General features: G+C 34.3%; 1 protein-coding gene across 1 annotated transcript in view; it reads right to left on the bottom strand.

Annotated features, from left to right (window-relative positions):
• Positions 1-1,880: 1,880 nt before the first annotated feature.
• Positions 1,881-16,322, bottom strand: part of ADGRL4 (adhesion G protein-coupled receptor L4) — a 97,797-nt gene continuing 83,355 nt past the window's right edge. The window contains exons 14-16 of the mRNA XM_036256627.1: positions 4,241-4,332; positions 2,735-2,903; positions 1,881-2,364 (exon numbers count right to left, since the gene is read on the bottom strand). Coding sequence (XP_036112520.1) covers positions 2,302-2,364; positions 2,735-2,903; positions 4,241-4,332 — 324 coding nt within the window. The 3' untranslated portion in view covers positions 1,881-2,301. The remainder of the gene's footprint in view (positions 2,365-2,734; positions 2,904-4,240; positions 4,333-16,322) is intronic.

Raw genomic sequence — 16,322 nt, 5'->3', positions numbered from 1 at the left:
ACATGAAGAAAACCAGTTCACCTGATGGCCTTCCAGTATAAAATATCTAAAGTAAAAGAGCAAAATCCAAACTGTTCAGAGGGTCCAGACCCTCTTATCATATCAATTGGATGGTCATAAGCCAGCAAAATGCAGTAATATTGACTCAGGAAGCAAAAAAGAGAAGGTACCTACCTTTAAGGAAGAACAAAACTTGGGACAATGACTATCCTACTCTGGCTAAATAATTGCAATACAATGTGATCACGTTAAATTGCATAAGTAGTAGATGGTGTGCTGACACAAAGGTACTTGATTAATTCTTTGTGTGAATCAAGGAAGGTATCAGAGAGAGAGAGAGAGAGAGAGAGAGAGAGATACATTAGGGATATGTAGATGTTTGTCCGGGCAATGATGACAACACGGTGGACGTTTCAGAAATAGGGGATTAGGTAAACCACAGTAAATTTTGGAAAAAATAAAAAGTTTAGTATGGCTGAAGAAACTTTGATGGGGCAGAGTTGGAAACCAGGGCCATAAGCTGATAGGAGAAGGTCTGAAATCTCATGCTAAAGAAGATACGTTTTATATTCTGACAGGATCCCTGTTCTGCCTCCCTCTTTTACTTATAAAGAATTTTGTGATTACATTGGGCCAACCAGACAATTCACAACAATCTTCCTGAGCCCAGGTCAGCTGCTGAGCAACCTTAATTCTCTTCTCCATGCGACCTAAAACAGTCATAGGTTATAAAGATTACGGTGTGGGCACTGTGGAGGGCCATTATTCTGCCTATACACCCAATTTAGTATACATCAACTAAACAGATTATTTTTCCATATGACATTCCTATAGCACTGTCCTATAATGACAATGACAATTATAGGTCATAAGCTTACCATGTAAGAGATTGAAAAATATAATAAAAAGTTATTATCACGAATTTTCTAAAAATGTATGAGCCACATTGGCAAGTAGCTCATCTTTCTTGAGAAAACGACTCAGCCAAGCAGTAGCAGGATTCATTTAGATAACATTTTATTTGTTAGAGAAAGATTTGACAGACTGCATTTCAATAGGTGGAGAAATTAAAATCTCAACATTTAGTGTATTGGCACACTTTTACAGGTAGGTGCAGAACAATGACATATTTTTGAAATCTAGTCACTGCTTCTTCATTTTAATGAGAAGATTTGAGGATAGATAGGAGCCGTACATTTAAGCAAATATGCTTTAATAGGTAGTGGAAAACTGTCAGAAAATAGATCCATGTGAAAATTTCCACAGTTCTTTGTTATAAATAACACTTTTAAGTGTGTACTTTTCTGAACAGAAAAAAAAATAGCAATTCACTTTATGAATACTTCCATATTTACAATGCCCTTTTAAAAACAGTAAGTTAAAAGGGAATATTGCAATGCGACTACCATATTTCTGAAGTTGAAAAAAATAAAGAATTCAAATATGCCAGTCTAATGAGACACAATATTTTTCACTATACTGAAAGGTTATAGTGTAGAAAACTTATTTATAGGCATGAACAATATTATATTTTGATACATTTGTGTATTACTGATTAAGCATTTGAAGTCACAATCTGCGAAATAAGCATAGAGATAGCATATACCTCATTCTAATGTTAACCTAAAAACAGAACAGAAATGTTTTTCCTTTTTTCTTTTGTGAAGCTATGTGGTTTTTAGAATATTAGAAAAGAAGATGAATATGACAAATACAGGGCCAAGTTATTTTAGTAGAAATTTTCATTCAGAACAATTCACAAAATGGTAAGTTGTGTTTATTCAATTCTTTGTTTTATCTCTATAATTACTATCTATCTAGTTTACAAAAAAAAATAAAGTTTATTCAAAACACATTCCAATGTTATAACAGCCATTTTCTTTCTACTCTTTTATATTCTGGTCCTTCATTCTCTTATGTTCCACTTGCTGTAACAAAGCTCATTACCAAGGTGATAGGGGACCGGTTTTAAAGTCAACATGAGTCATAAAATATCCAGCCAGTAGTTTCCTTCAGGACATTCATATATTTCTTGTGTTAGAAAGAAAATCTTTCCTTGGGCACAGTGATATCACTCCTGAGAAACCTATTACTTTCCAAATACTATTTTTGACATAACTAAGTCGTGTAAGGAATCACACTATAGCGATATGGTACATAATTTCATGTCTTATTATATACAGTTCCTACACTTAGTAATTAATAATTCGATAATTTGTTTGAGTCATTTTCATACATTGGTCATCTCCAGCTTGGCTTTTTTATTCTTGTGTAGCAATAATTATCCATAGTTCCCTCTGTTTACCTTAAACATCCAAAACAACAAGGGACATTTTTGAACAATCTATAATATTCTTCTTGGATCTAAAAAAAAAGAAAAGGGAAGAGAGAAATATTAAACTTAATTGCAACAATCATATAAAATTATTTTCAAATCACATTAAATTATTATGTTTGGTTTTCCAAGTTATTAATGCCTTCTGATTATCTGTGAGAATATGCTCAAGTGAATATAAGCTATATTTATATTCCTAATAGCAAGTTTTCTCAAAAAGCATATTTTCCTAAGAACAGCTAGGTGTTCTGATTTTTTTTTTTTTTTGATACTGAAATGTACTGCATTTAGGCAATCAAGGCACAAGTCATGAATCTATGAGACTAAGAATTCTTAGCAATTTGGTAACCAATACTTTATAAATATACCATAGAGTTGCCCAAATAACAAATGGCTTACCTTTTTAGATAAAACACACAGGAATAAGAAAATGAACATTCCTTGGAAGGCATTGCTGATGGTGAAGAGGTAAGCCGTCACCACAGACGCGTGTACAACGTGGAGAACCCCAAAGATCCAGGTGGTGCCAAGAAGGAACAGGAGAGCCAGGGCTCCTCTGGCACAAGACCTGTAACGTATTTAAAACGTTCCAGTTCAGAAAGTTATGTGTACTCAATACATCCCCTCAAATTATGTGGGGAATGAGTTTTGGGTATAACCAAGAAATCTTTTGCAAAGACAACAATGTTGAGACTGACACACTCGGCGCAGTTACATGGGAGAGCCTTTAGGGTGTGCTGCTGCACTGTGGCAGGGGCGGGCTTCCCAAACCGAGGTAGCACCGTTCAAACATGCCTTTTTCAAGGAATTTCCTCAATCTTAAATATTTTTATCTGGTGTACTGCTGTGTGTATGCTTTGATTTCAAATCTCATGATGCAGTAATTCCCGAAGGTAAGACATATATCTGTTAGGAAATATTTTCATTAAGAAACCTTGAAAAGTATACCATCCAAACTACGGTCAGCACATATCCCTGACATCAAAGACAGTTTCTGTTTTCCTGTAAGGTTTAGTAGAGAAGAAAGTGTGAGATATAAAACTAGATTACTGTTTTTTCCCCCAATACTGTTACCTTCCAATAAATTCGTGTCAAAACACTGATTTCTTAAAAATTAAAAAATAATGCATGCGCATGCTCACTGTTACCCATTTTCAGCTTATTTCCTGTGACTTTTGGTAAAACAATATTCAGTCTTGTTCACTGAGGACACTGTCTTAAGAATGAGGCAACTAATTATTATTTTCTTATTCCACATAGTCTATGCATTCTTTACTGAAGAAGATGTTTTAGCAGTGGACTTCAGAAAATGAGTCATTTTTAACTTTATTAAAACCAGCACACTATGTGAAACTATGAAAGGTGAAGAGTAAAAGAAAGTAACTAATCCAACATTTGCTAAATCCTAATTATACATCTCGTGCAATGTAATGAAACTACAAGACCGTTCCCATGCAGCCCAAACATCAATGTGTCTAAGGTCCCCTACAGTACAATTTTCCTAAACAAACTATTTTTACCATCTCAATAAATCAGTTTTAAAGAGAATGGTTAAAGACAAACCATGGCCACGTGTAAACTAGAAAACTCAAGAAAGAAACACAGTAATGGAGCTTTGAGAAATGTTTCGCCAAAAAAAAATCACTAAGGCCCGCTTTTGCTTAAAATGGCCATCATCTTTTCTTTGAAAGAGGAGTATTCTTCAAAATATTGATTTACTTACCATTTACTCTGTGGTGATTGTAGGCTTATTAAACAGCTAAATGCTATTTAACAATAAGCATTTAAATATAGAGGAAGGAGGTATGAAAAATCATTACAAAATTGTCCTTCCCAAAATTATTTGTTCTTTAATTTACTAAAGCTTTTAATTACTAAAGAAAATAGACTTAAAGACACATTTACCTTATGTTTTCATAGCAACTAACTTCTGGTTTCATCCCTGCAGTGTGACGAAAAACTTTGTATATGATAACTCCAAAAGCCAAGAGATTAACCTGAGAAAATAAATTCATTTTAAAGAAGAGATAATTTTCATAGTAAATTATATAATATAAAGGAAATAAACAAATAATAAAGATTTCAAATGAACAGAAACCAGAACATCATGCCATTTTTATGTGTATTACAAAGCACAAACATTCTGGTACACTTAGGCAAACAAATCTGTGGCTGATCTTCACAATATCACTGAAAACTGTTGGTACACATGGTAATTAGTACAATTTACCAGATTGTATTAAGTAACCTGTTCAAAAAAACCTTCAAAGTTAATGATCACATCTATAGATTGAGGAGTATCATCTGTTGACAATACTATGAACACATAATTTATACAAGATACATTTTGGTTTGAAAATCTTTATGAACACTTGAGAAATCAAATGTTTGTTTGTTAAATTGTGTTCTGTCTCTTTCAGAAGACAAACCTTGAAACTGGAAAAGAGAAATCAAAAGAAATTAGAAAACTCAACAATCACTTTCAATTTCCATTGCCAGAAAAATGTCTGAATGTAGTTTCTTCTACATAGTTCATTTAGCTCTCTCTCATAGTATTTATGTTGCAATTGCCTTTCCCTAGATGTCACTTCAGAAACTTTCAAATGTGAATCAATGAAATACATGTTTTTTTTGAAGCATATATATTCTATTATTTAGATGACCTAATATAGGCTAAAGAGAATACACAGAATTTACACCCCTTTTAAAATGACTGCATTGTGGAAAGTGTCTTCTTTTCTCTCCTTTTCCTTTATGTTTGGAAACCTGTAAGTCATATTTAAAGTGTCAGAGGACTAATGGAGAGGTCTATTTTAAATGAGTGTTTATATTAATATGAGCACAGTGATAATTTGAAATGTTAAATATTATGGAAATAGTTTGCATGTTAATTTGTTATTGAATATATTTTATTAATCCAAACAGATCTGAAAAAACCATTTTGTAATAAAAATAGCAAAGTGCAATATTTTAATTTTCAGCTAATTTTCACACTAGCATTTCAAAAACTCATGGTTATAAAAAATTCTGTCCTTTTGTCTATATTTTAAAGAGTTTTATATTGCTTCTCAAAATGAAATTTAAAAATTACTATTCTAAAAATCAGTTTTATGTAATGGGTCAGATAATTTTATGTTGTCACTTCTCCATGGAGAAGTCCTTGAGAGAAAAATCTTACAGAAATAACGATCTAGTCCCTTCTTCCTGTTTGAAAATGTTTATTGCTTCTAATTATATGATTAATTAATTCTAATTACACTTAAATTAATGCTTCCATACAAAGTAAATACTTTAGCAATTGCAGAGAGGAAATAAAGTACATTAAATTGACTTAGTTGATAGTTTCACCTTATTATATACTCAACTAACAATTTAACTTTAAATTTAGTTTACTACTTATCAAAAGGGATGCTTAGTATTTTCAAAGGTTTTTTAGCTAAAGCTTCTTTAAATAAATTTGGAAACAACAATTGCATTTAATTTTATAAATATATCCATCTTTAAATAATACAAATATTAAAATTCTGCTGGTATAAATAATATACTCAAAACATTATTAGTTTGAAATTTTCAGATAATTTTTATAAGATGCTTATATTGACCTTGTTATCTCAACAAAGGAAGTGTTATAACATGAAGCAACTTTAAATGTTAAAAAGTATTCTCTAATGCATCTTTTTCCCACATAAGTAATTTATAATATTTATTAAATGAAGCTTCTTAAATTCGTTATTTTTTATAAAATAGATTTGAAAAATAGTTGCTTTATACTGCTGTGTTTTCTCAGAAGTGCATGTACATTTTAGACATGCTCTTCTACATCATATGGTAAAATAATGAAAAATAGAAATGGAACATTCCCTATTGGTGATCCCATCCATAAAATACATTTTTTTCCTGTACAAAAGGAAAAACATTTACATACTTATATAAACCAGGTGCTGCTGGACAAGTAAGAGACTAATTCCTATTTCATGAACTCATATTTTTCCAATTGTAAGAGAAAACAGATTAAAACATTTTCATCAGAAGGTATGGTTTTATATAAGGAAAACAATCACACATTGATTGTGTTATCCACAATCATTGACAATAATACTAATATATGGAACTTTTTATTTGCATTTATTAAGGTTCTTTAGGTGTCTGGCATAGCAGTGAGAGCTAGTACATATTAATGAACAAAATAGACGTTGCCCTTTATTCTCATAAACTTATTAAGAAGAAAGATAGTAAGCAAATGATCATACAGATATTTATAAATCTACAAATTGTGATAAATGCTATTAAGTCATAGATTTAGACTGTTAGGTGAGACAAATGGGGGTGGAGTAGAGTGAAAGTTTAGGAAGTAACTCTCTTAGGCTTTAGCATTTTAACCAGTACCTGATCAGTTATAATGCATTAGTATATCAAGAATGAGAGGGAGAAAAGCATTATATGAAGGGAAATAGCATAGAAAAAAGCCAGGAGAGATGAGAGAATTGAGAATGTGATATGCCTTTATGGAATTAACAGTGGTGTCTGGGGTGTAGGAAGCAGAGAAGAGTCTCATGAGGTGAGGTGGGTGAGGTAAGTTGGCATAGTAAAGTTAAAGAACACAGGTGAAGACTCCCTGATGTATGGCTTCTAGGCCAATCTTAAATGAGCAGAACCAAATAATGGTAACCTACAGAAAATAAATAACCACTCTGGATCTCGGTCATTGGACCCACCTATGTACATTCATTTCACCAGGTGATAAGATTCTCTGACTCAAAATACTGTCCTTAGTTCCTATCTGACCACTCCACCTGGAAATCTAATGGGCATTGTGAATTTAAAATGTCAAAACCCAAACTTCTATTCTTTTCTCAAAGAACCTATTTTTGCAGCAATCTTACCCACCTCAAAAAAAAAAAAAAAAAAAAAAGTTATCTCCTCTTTCTAGCAGATCAGGCACATTTATCAGCAAACCCTTCACCTCTACCTTCAAAACTTATTTAGAATATCTCTACCACTCACCATCTTCACAGCTCCTATCCTAGAAGAGGCCACCGTGGTAACCTCCCTGGGCTATTAAAAAAGCCTCTTACTCAGTCTCCCATCTTCTGGCTTGAGTTCCTACAATCCATTCTCTTTACAGAAGTAAATCATATCTCTTAAAAAATGCAAACCAGACCATTTCTCTATTCAGAACCCTCCAATGGCTTTCCATCTTAGAATTAGACCTGAAGATGGTGCAATGGCCTCTAGGGTCCGAAATGATACACCTCTTTCCTCAAGTCCTACTCCATCCTTTGATCACTTCATTCCGACCATGCTGGATTCTCTGTCCTTCCTCCAGCTTACCAAGCATGCCTTGAGGGTGATTGTACTTGCTGGGCGTTCAAGTGTTCCCATAGCTAATTCCCTCACCACTCTGCTTTAATGCTGCTTGTCCACATAGAGCCTCCCAGTGCACTTTTATGAACATCTGAAATCCATATGATAAATCAGACCTGAGATCAATTCTATGGAAATGTACAGAATGATGGTGTTCTTTACCATGTTCAGCAATGCCGATTCTGTACACTAACATGTTCTTCCCTTGCCTTTGTCACTGGAAAACTGACCAAGACTTTCCTTCACTCCACGTTACTCCAGTTCCTCTGAGTCCTCTTCTAAGCCTCACCCTTGGGCTTCAATGTCCATCCTTGCACAATCCAGTTTTAGCAAGAATTCTGCTAAGTCAGCTTAGAGAGGATCTTCCTACTCTTGATATCTAATCAAATCCCTCATCCCCCAGACTTGGTATCTGATCACCCTGGCCTGCCTTTCAGCAAAAATCTTGTCAGTATAGCAAGAATTCTCCCTAACTTTGATGTCTCCATTGAGTAATTTTTCATCCACCAACCTCCAACTCGGCCCACCCCAACACACAACCTGTTTCTTGGCTGTAACCCCCAGATATCTTCCTTGTACTCAGAGTTGAAATATATCTGTCTCCCTGTTGTGACAATCTTGACATCCGTCACAGTAGTCCTAAATAAAGTCTCCCTTCCCGTTTTAACAAATGTCAGAATAATCTTTTCTTTAACAAAACTCAGAGCCAAATTTAACATCAAGTTATAATATTCAGTAAATGTGGGGTAACTGAGAAAAAACTATACTTGCTCCTTTTACACTGCCTGCAATCTCTCTTCATCCATATATACAAGCTCTTTTAAATCTCTTTCCTAATAGAATAAAAAAAAAAAAACTTAAAGAATTAATATCACCTAAATGCACATGACCTTATTTACTTAGAGGTAAAATTACTATGGAAAAGTATCTTTGGGGAGGAAATGTTTTATGAAATAAGTATGAATAGTCTGAGACTCTGAGACGAGTTAAAAACAAAAGTTCAAAAAAAATTATATGGAGTAAAAAAAGTATTTCTGATGATAAGTAGTTTACAATTATTTCAGAGGTAATGACTTTGAGGACAGAGAACTATCTGCATTTTAGGTTAAATAGTTGGAAAGATACTATTAGCACTGTGCTTACAGGCAATGGTTACATCGATGATAACTGACTTGAATGTGTAATTTTTAAAAATATTAGAAAATCACTAATATGAACCTTAAGAAAATGGTTCCTTTAAAATTTCATTCTTTTGCTCATTCGTGTTTACCTACATGAGCTGATTGTATTAGTTGTGATTCCCTGATTATGTATCTCTATATGTTAGTGCCACAAAAGCACCAGAGCTAATTAATGACTTGCCAATAAACAAGGACACTCATTATCATTTTTGTCTCAATTTTTAAAAAACAGTTTTAGCTTGTCAACGAGGAATTCATAGTACTTTTCTAGGAATAAACAAGACAAGGACATTAGATGACTGAAATTCATTCCTCACTCTAGAATACAGAAGAGAATGAAAATAGCTGTGAAGAAAAGTCATTCAAAGTCATGAAAACTTAACCCTTGAGAAAAAGTTATATTTTACATTTAAAATTATTCTCCTTGCTTCATCTTAAAGGATATTTATCTACACTGAGTTCTGTTCCTTAACTTCATTGACATATGCAGTTACTTCAAAGCTTGGCATACATGTTCTGATGTTTGACAGAGTGAGATAAAAATTTTAAAGTGCCTTATTTTTTTTTTTAAACAAAAAAATTTTAAGAGATGAGCTGGTAAGAGAGAAGGCGCTAATTCTGAAAGATTTAGACCTACAGGTACATACAACCTAAGGGCTTCACATTCAGACTTCAAAATGAAGCATCCTAATCAGTCACTTTTCTTTTCTTAGGCTTTTCCTCAATAATTGATGAAGCATCTATATGCTGATGTCAGATCTCACCAAAAAGAATGAGAAAACTTCTCTTGCAGCACTTTTAGACCCAGGCTTTAATTTTTCATATCGATCAAACGGCACCTGGTTCATTTAAGAATATGCCACGATCACAACTACTGTGTCCTTTCCGATAGTTTCACTGCCTTCAAATTAACTGGCCTAGGACAGATCTACTTCTGCTAAGGGAAGAAGGTGTATTTCTTTTTCTGCCCTACCGAGAGGCCATAAAAAAATTAATTCATTCTCAATCCCTAGACCCCTACAAAGATAACTAAGTAGTTTTCAGTGTAAGCTGTAAAATGAAATGAAATAATCACTTAATTAAAAAAAAAAAATTGTCTACTAGCCAGATTGGAATCAAGTAGTTAGAGTTTTGTCTCCTGTCAGATTTTCTTTTTCTATTATTTCCTAGTTGAAATCGTCCTTGTAAATGCGAATCGCATAGCATTGAGTATGTGATAAGCAGAATAATGCCCCAACTTCCAAAAAAATGTCCACACCCTAATGTCTGGAACTTGTGAATATGGCTAAAGGAATTTTGCAGATAAAATTAAGGCTATGGACTTCAAGATAAAAAACTTATGGCCCAATGCAAACCTGTGAGCCCTTAAAAATGATAGAGGAAGATAGGAAAGACCCAGTGAGATGCAGGAGAGATGAGCCACTGAACATGAAGTGGGCCATACGTCAGGCAATGTGGGAGGCCTCTACTAATTGAGACTGACCCCTGTCCAACAACCAGCAAAGAAATCAGTTGCAGGAAACAAAATTTGGCCAATGACCTGACTAAGCATGAAGATAAATTCTCCCTCAGAGCCACCAGAATGGCTGGTGCCTTGATTTTAGTCCAAATGAGACTAAGCAGAGAAGCCAGCTGGGCCACACTGTACCCAGCCTTCTGACCTACAGAGCTGTGAGCTAACAGATTTGTGTTGTTTAAGCAACTAAGTTTGTAGTCAGTAAGGACAACAACAGAAAACGAATACAGGGTTAAAAATACTTGTGAAACACCCTATAATTATAGTGCTTTCTTAGCTTTTAAAATATAAAGTTAAATATAATATAAAATATAAAGTTAAATATAATTTAAAATTGTAAATACTAATTTATCAATAACTCATTTATTAGTAATATTCTAGATATTTGGTGAAGAGTCAATTACAAAAAACTTCTTTATTATTTGTAAATTCTGCTTATATGTTTCTTAATATAAAAAGATACAGTCAAATTATAACTAGTAAATGACATCCTTGCCAGGAAGTCATAAATGCAGTTTTTTACTTTCAAGTATCTGTCAATTTTCTCGTCTCTAATGTCTACCTTTATAGGCCCTTCTCATGGGGTTGCCAGATTAGTAAATAAAAATACAGGATGCCTGGTTAATTTGAATTTCAGATAAACAACAAATTATTTTTTAAGTAATTTGTTGTTTATCTGAAATTCAAATGAACTGGCCACCCTGTGTTTTGTATGGCAAACATTAACTTCATAGCTTTCTGTTTATGTTCACAGCTGATCCTGCTTATAATCTGAGGACACTGGTTTCTTAGTAGGAAATCCCAAGGTCATCACCCCCTCCAATTAGGCTGATCCATAACCATTTGTAAGAGATCTCAAAGGAGGAAGGGGTACACTTTCAAATGTGGCAACTGTTGTGGAACGTGTGTGTATGTGCTGAGCCTGATAAAATGTCCTCAAAATGTATAGCAGATGAAATCACATCTAAAAGGTTTGAATAAAGAAGACACCCAAGCTTGCCCAGCCAGTGTGGCCCAGTGGTTGAGCATCAACTCATGCACCAAGAGGTCGCTGGTTCGATTCCCAGTCAGGGCACATGCCCTGGTTATGAGCCAGATCCCCACTGGGGGCCATGCAGAAGGCAGCCAATTGATGTTCTCTTTCATCGATGTTTGTCTTCTCTCTCTCTCTCTCTCTCTCTCTCTCTCTCTCTCTCTCTCTCTCTCTCTCTCCCTTCCTTTCTCTCTCTCAAATCAAGAAAGAAAAATGTTTAAAAAATAAAAAATAAAAGAATACACCCAGATGACAGACCTCCGTCCCCTCAGGGTCCATGGTGAAGCTGTGCCAGGGAGCAATGGCTGGGCTGGCACCTGCTAAGAGCTTTTGTTAATAAAGTAATACTTAGAAACACAATTTTTGAAGCTTAGATGTAAATTTGTGTTAGTATACATTGAGTGAAAACTGACAGAAGTTAGAACGCCCCATTATTTGTTGACCTATTGTCAGAATTACAGAGGGGAATACCTTTTCTCTACATATATCTACACGAAACTGCTAGGAAGCGTTTCTCTCCCACATCACACATCTCCCCTGCTATCGTTCCCCAGGCTCGGGATTCAGCCGCCTGGGGAGTAACGACAGAGCTGAGAAGCGCTCCTCTGCTCAGGTTATTACAACCAGGCTCAGTCTACAATTATATGAAAAAAACATGCATTACGGGTAATCTGAAACATCAGATTGTTTCAGCTGTTTCAATGTTTTCACGGGAGAGAACAGTTATCTTTTCTTACACCACTCTCACAGAGAACAGGCATCAGTAAACGTTTTCTGACAAGGGCCAGATAATAAGTAGTTTAGGTTTTGAGGATCATGTGGTCTCTGTCACACTCACCTCTGCCAGACCATTAAAGCAGCATTAGACAATAGGCAAATAATGTGGCTGTATCCCAATAAAACTTTATTTACAAAAATAGGCTATGGCCACTGCTGACTCCTGATCGAGAACCCAGGATCCATCAAGGTAAGAACTTTTTGTATTTTATTTACTGATGTATTCCCAAGACCCAGAACAATATCTGTCATATAAAAAAGTGTTCAATAAACATTGGTTGAGTGAATAAAAGGATGCAAGAGAGTATACCCAGATCCCAGGTATACTTATGGCCGATGTGAAAGAGCATTCAATCATTAATTTGATTTAAAAAATTCTAAATATATATATTTCATCTAACATTTTCCCATATTTCCTGAGGTAGTGGCTAAATAATTGCTCTATTTTATTATAGCTAAAATCCCATTCCAATATTTAATCATGTTAGGCATTAAAAATATTTACACTTCATATTTTTAACATGATTCCAGTAGGAATATTTTAATAGCTGATATTTTTTCAGTATTTAAAGGAATAATTTAGTGGTCTCTAATACAGAATTAAAAAGTGGAGAGAACTAGAAATTTATAAAAATAAAGGAGAAAGTGACCTCCGTGGGTGTAAGTGAATGTCATGGGCTTATTTTTATAGCTGATTTTAACTCTAGATAGTTATAAATCATAGAAATATAATAGAAAGGGAACAAAGGTGAAGGAGAAAAACCAATATGTGAAGAGTATTTCCAGCAGTTGTTCGATTTAATGTAATAAAAACGGAGTCATAAAATCTCTTTTGTTAACATATAAGCAAGGAAAAATGTTCCTTGTATATACATGCTGTATAGAACAAAGACAGAGGTTAGCAAGAATGAGCTAATTATATATAAACATACAAAATATTTGACTTGCACAAATAAATTTAAATTGTATCTAAAATTATTAGCAATTTAAAAGGTGAAAATACAAAAGAGATGTGATCCCTAAATTCTTTAAAATATTTTTCCCGAATTTGACTTTTAAAGGATGAGTTTATTTTTTTAATATTCATTTCTTTTTAAAGTAGTGGCTGTGTATATAGAGTTGGCATCATTATCTTTATGCACATACTGGAAATCCAGTGCAAAGAAAGAACCCATGGTGTGAGGTTTTTCCAATCATATTGCTTTTGAAAACCTCAACCTCATTTGTCGAGGACCTCATTTTATCAGTTAAACATAAAATGCCAATTAAATTCCTAGTGAAAGCACGCTATAAATAGATAGATGATAGACAGATGACGATGATGATGAAGATAGTTAGATGATAGATAGATAGATAGATAGATAGATAGATAGATAGATAGATAATAGATAGATAGATAGGGAGAGAGATAAATAAAAGTGATAGGCTATAATGAATGCTTCACATGTTATCTCTTCTGTGAAGTCTTCTCAAAATGATCTCATTTCCATTGTGATGATTTTTTAAAATTTCCTTTGGGGGAAAAAATGGACACTTTTGACTAACTACTATGCCTGCATCATTTATTTATTCATCCAACAATATTATTTGAGTGATTGGTACCTGATAAACCTCAGGATTAATATATAGTGGGAAACATTCCATAAGGTTTTGCTCTCATAACACTTACAGTCTCCTGGAGAAGACAGATATGAATCAGTTATTAATCAGTCTTTACACTAGCATGTCATTTCACATTGAGGAAAGTATTCCGAAAGAAAATGATGGGCTTCTATGAAGGCGTACAATAAAAAGATATCAAAGACCTGTTAGCTGAGCCAGGGAGGACTTCCCTCAGGAAGTGTTTGCATTGATATCTGAAAGTCAAGCAGGAGCCAAGTGGATAAAGGGATGGCTAGAGGGAGGCCATGGAGTGTTTTAGTGCAGAGGTGCCGAGGTGGGAAGGTACAGAGCATCTCTGAGAAGCTGTGAAGCACCAATGTGATTAAGATGCAGACGTCTATGGGAGGGTCTTGTGAGATGAGGCTGAGCAGCAGACAGGGGCCAGAACATGAGATGCCTTCCAGGTCGAGTGTATGCTTTCTCCCTGCTTGCCAGGGCCAGTATTTTCCATGGCTGTTGCCCTGTCTTCTGTTCAGTTCAACATTTCTTTGAGTTTTTTTTAATTTGTTTACATCGTATGAAGGTAAGCTTAGATAGGTTTGGTAGGCTCTGCTTCCAGATTCCGCCACGTCTCCTGGGTTACTGGGTGAGACTTACATGTGCAGTGATCATTCTAACTTCCACGTGTGTGCAAAGAGGAACGATAATCAGCAATTTCTTACTTCTCTTTCCAGACCCTACCCTATTCAGATATGGTGTCAGCACCAGCTTGAGTTCCAACACACTGAGTGGTTAGGGACAACTCCTCCCTCTCGTGGTGGGAGCAGTGGGAGAAAGATTCCAAACGGCTGTCATTGTCAGCTACGTGCTGCTTTAGTGCAAATAATGTTTACTTTGCAGAAAAGAAATTACTTTAATACTAGGAATTTGAATAGAGATGTTTTATAGGTCCGCCGATATAAGAAAATCAATTGGAAGTACTTTTGTCAACCATTATAACTCTCAAAAAGTCCAAATTTTGATAACAAATAAACTAATGTCACTCTTATCATAGATTTTGTTAAAGATTTTAGACTTGACCCCAAGTGCAATGTAAAGTCAAGAAAAATGTAAACGGGTGAAGAAATGTTCCGATTTGCTTTTCTAAAATATTACCTCAAGCTTACCAATATGTTGTCGTGGAATTGCTTACAACGTGGCACCTTGAGATACTTTTATGAGCAAAGTTTCTCAGTTTATCTCCCCTTGGTTATTAGCACAGCCTTTTTGGACGTCAATACTTGATAAAGTTTTGACATATTGTGAAATATTCAAAATGTTATACCAATTTTTTCCACGTTTTTTATTTTTATACTACCTATATACTTTTATTTGGATTTAAAATACTACCTATGTGGATAGGTTAATATTAATCAAAGAAAATCATAAAGATTTTTCAAAGTATCCAAAAGAACAAACTTTTTTTTTTTTAAAGAAAACAGGTCTGTCAAATAGAAGTATATGATTAATGACAATTTAAATGGATGACCTTTTTAACTCACTTTTTAGCTTTTTTTTCATGAGAAAAAAATAAAGGAATTAGAGCAATCAGATGTCATAGGGGACATTGGAAATTACTTAATGATACCTATCAATTAAAAGACAGTAAACATCCAATATATGTATTCCATGTATTGATCTATAACCTGATCTAGTCAAGATTTTAGATAGGATATTTTGTTTAGTTGTGGGATATTCTTGGCAAGTATTTAGCTACAACAATATAAAATGGGGGAAGAAGAATTCAAGAGTTCCTTCATCTTCAACAAGATGGAAAGTAATTTATTCTGACATCTTCACTAAGTAAAATAAAGAATTGAAGGTATAATTTCTAGAAGGTCTGTAGTCAGTCGCCAGGTCTCTCAAAGCACCCTGCACCCATTTGTGGAATTCAGGAGATAGGAACAAGTTTTTCATGAACCAAACAAAAATCTACTCCCTTCAATTTCTTGTGCATGGAAAGAGGAGAGGCAGTGGTAGTGAGCATCACTGAGCTTGCCCCCACCCGTTAATAGCTGCGTGATCCTGTCAAGTTCTTAAGCATACCAAGCCTTAGTTTCCACTTAATTAAACTACAAAACGGGGGCTCTTAGTGAAATAAGTGAATTAAGCTCTAATGACTAAAGGATGGAACAACTTGGGCTTTCCTTTTGATCCAATACTATCAGGAGGCATATATCTATATCTATATCTATATCTATATCTATATCTATATCTATATCTATATCTATATCTATATCTATATCTATATCTATATCTATATCTATTTTTTTCATCAGAACAAATTTTATATGTTCTTTTCTTGGGAAGCCCTAAAACTAGACCCAAGACAACATTTTCATGCAAGAAACAGAAATTCAAGACAGCCATATAGATAGTTCATTCTCTCAAAATGAGTAATTTATACTCTACAGAGAGAGAATACTGAAGAAAACAGAGGGACATAATAAATACTTATAGGAAAGATTAGATATT

The sequence above is a fragment of the Molossus molossus genome, unplaced genomic scaffold (genome assembly GCF_014108415.1).
Source record: "Molossus molossus isolate mMolMol1 unplaced genomic scaffold, mMolMol1.p scaffold_m16_p_12, whole genome shotgun sequence".
Taxonomy (NCBI): Eukaryota; Metazoa; Chordata; class Mammalia; order Chiroptera; family Molossidae; genus Molossus; species Molossus molossus.
Note: the sequence above shows the minus strand (reverse complement) of the source record. Positions and strands in the feature narration are given on the sequence as shown.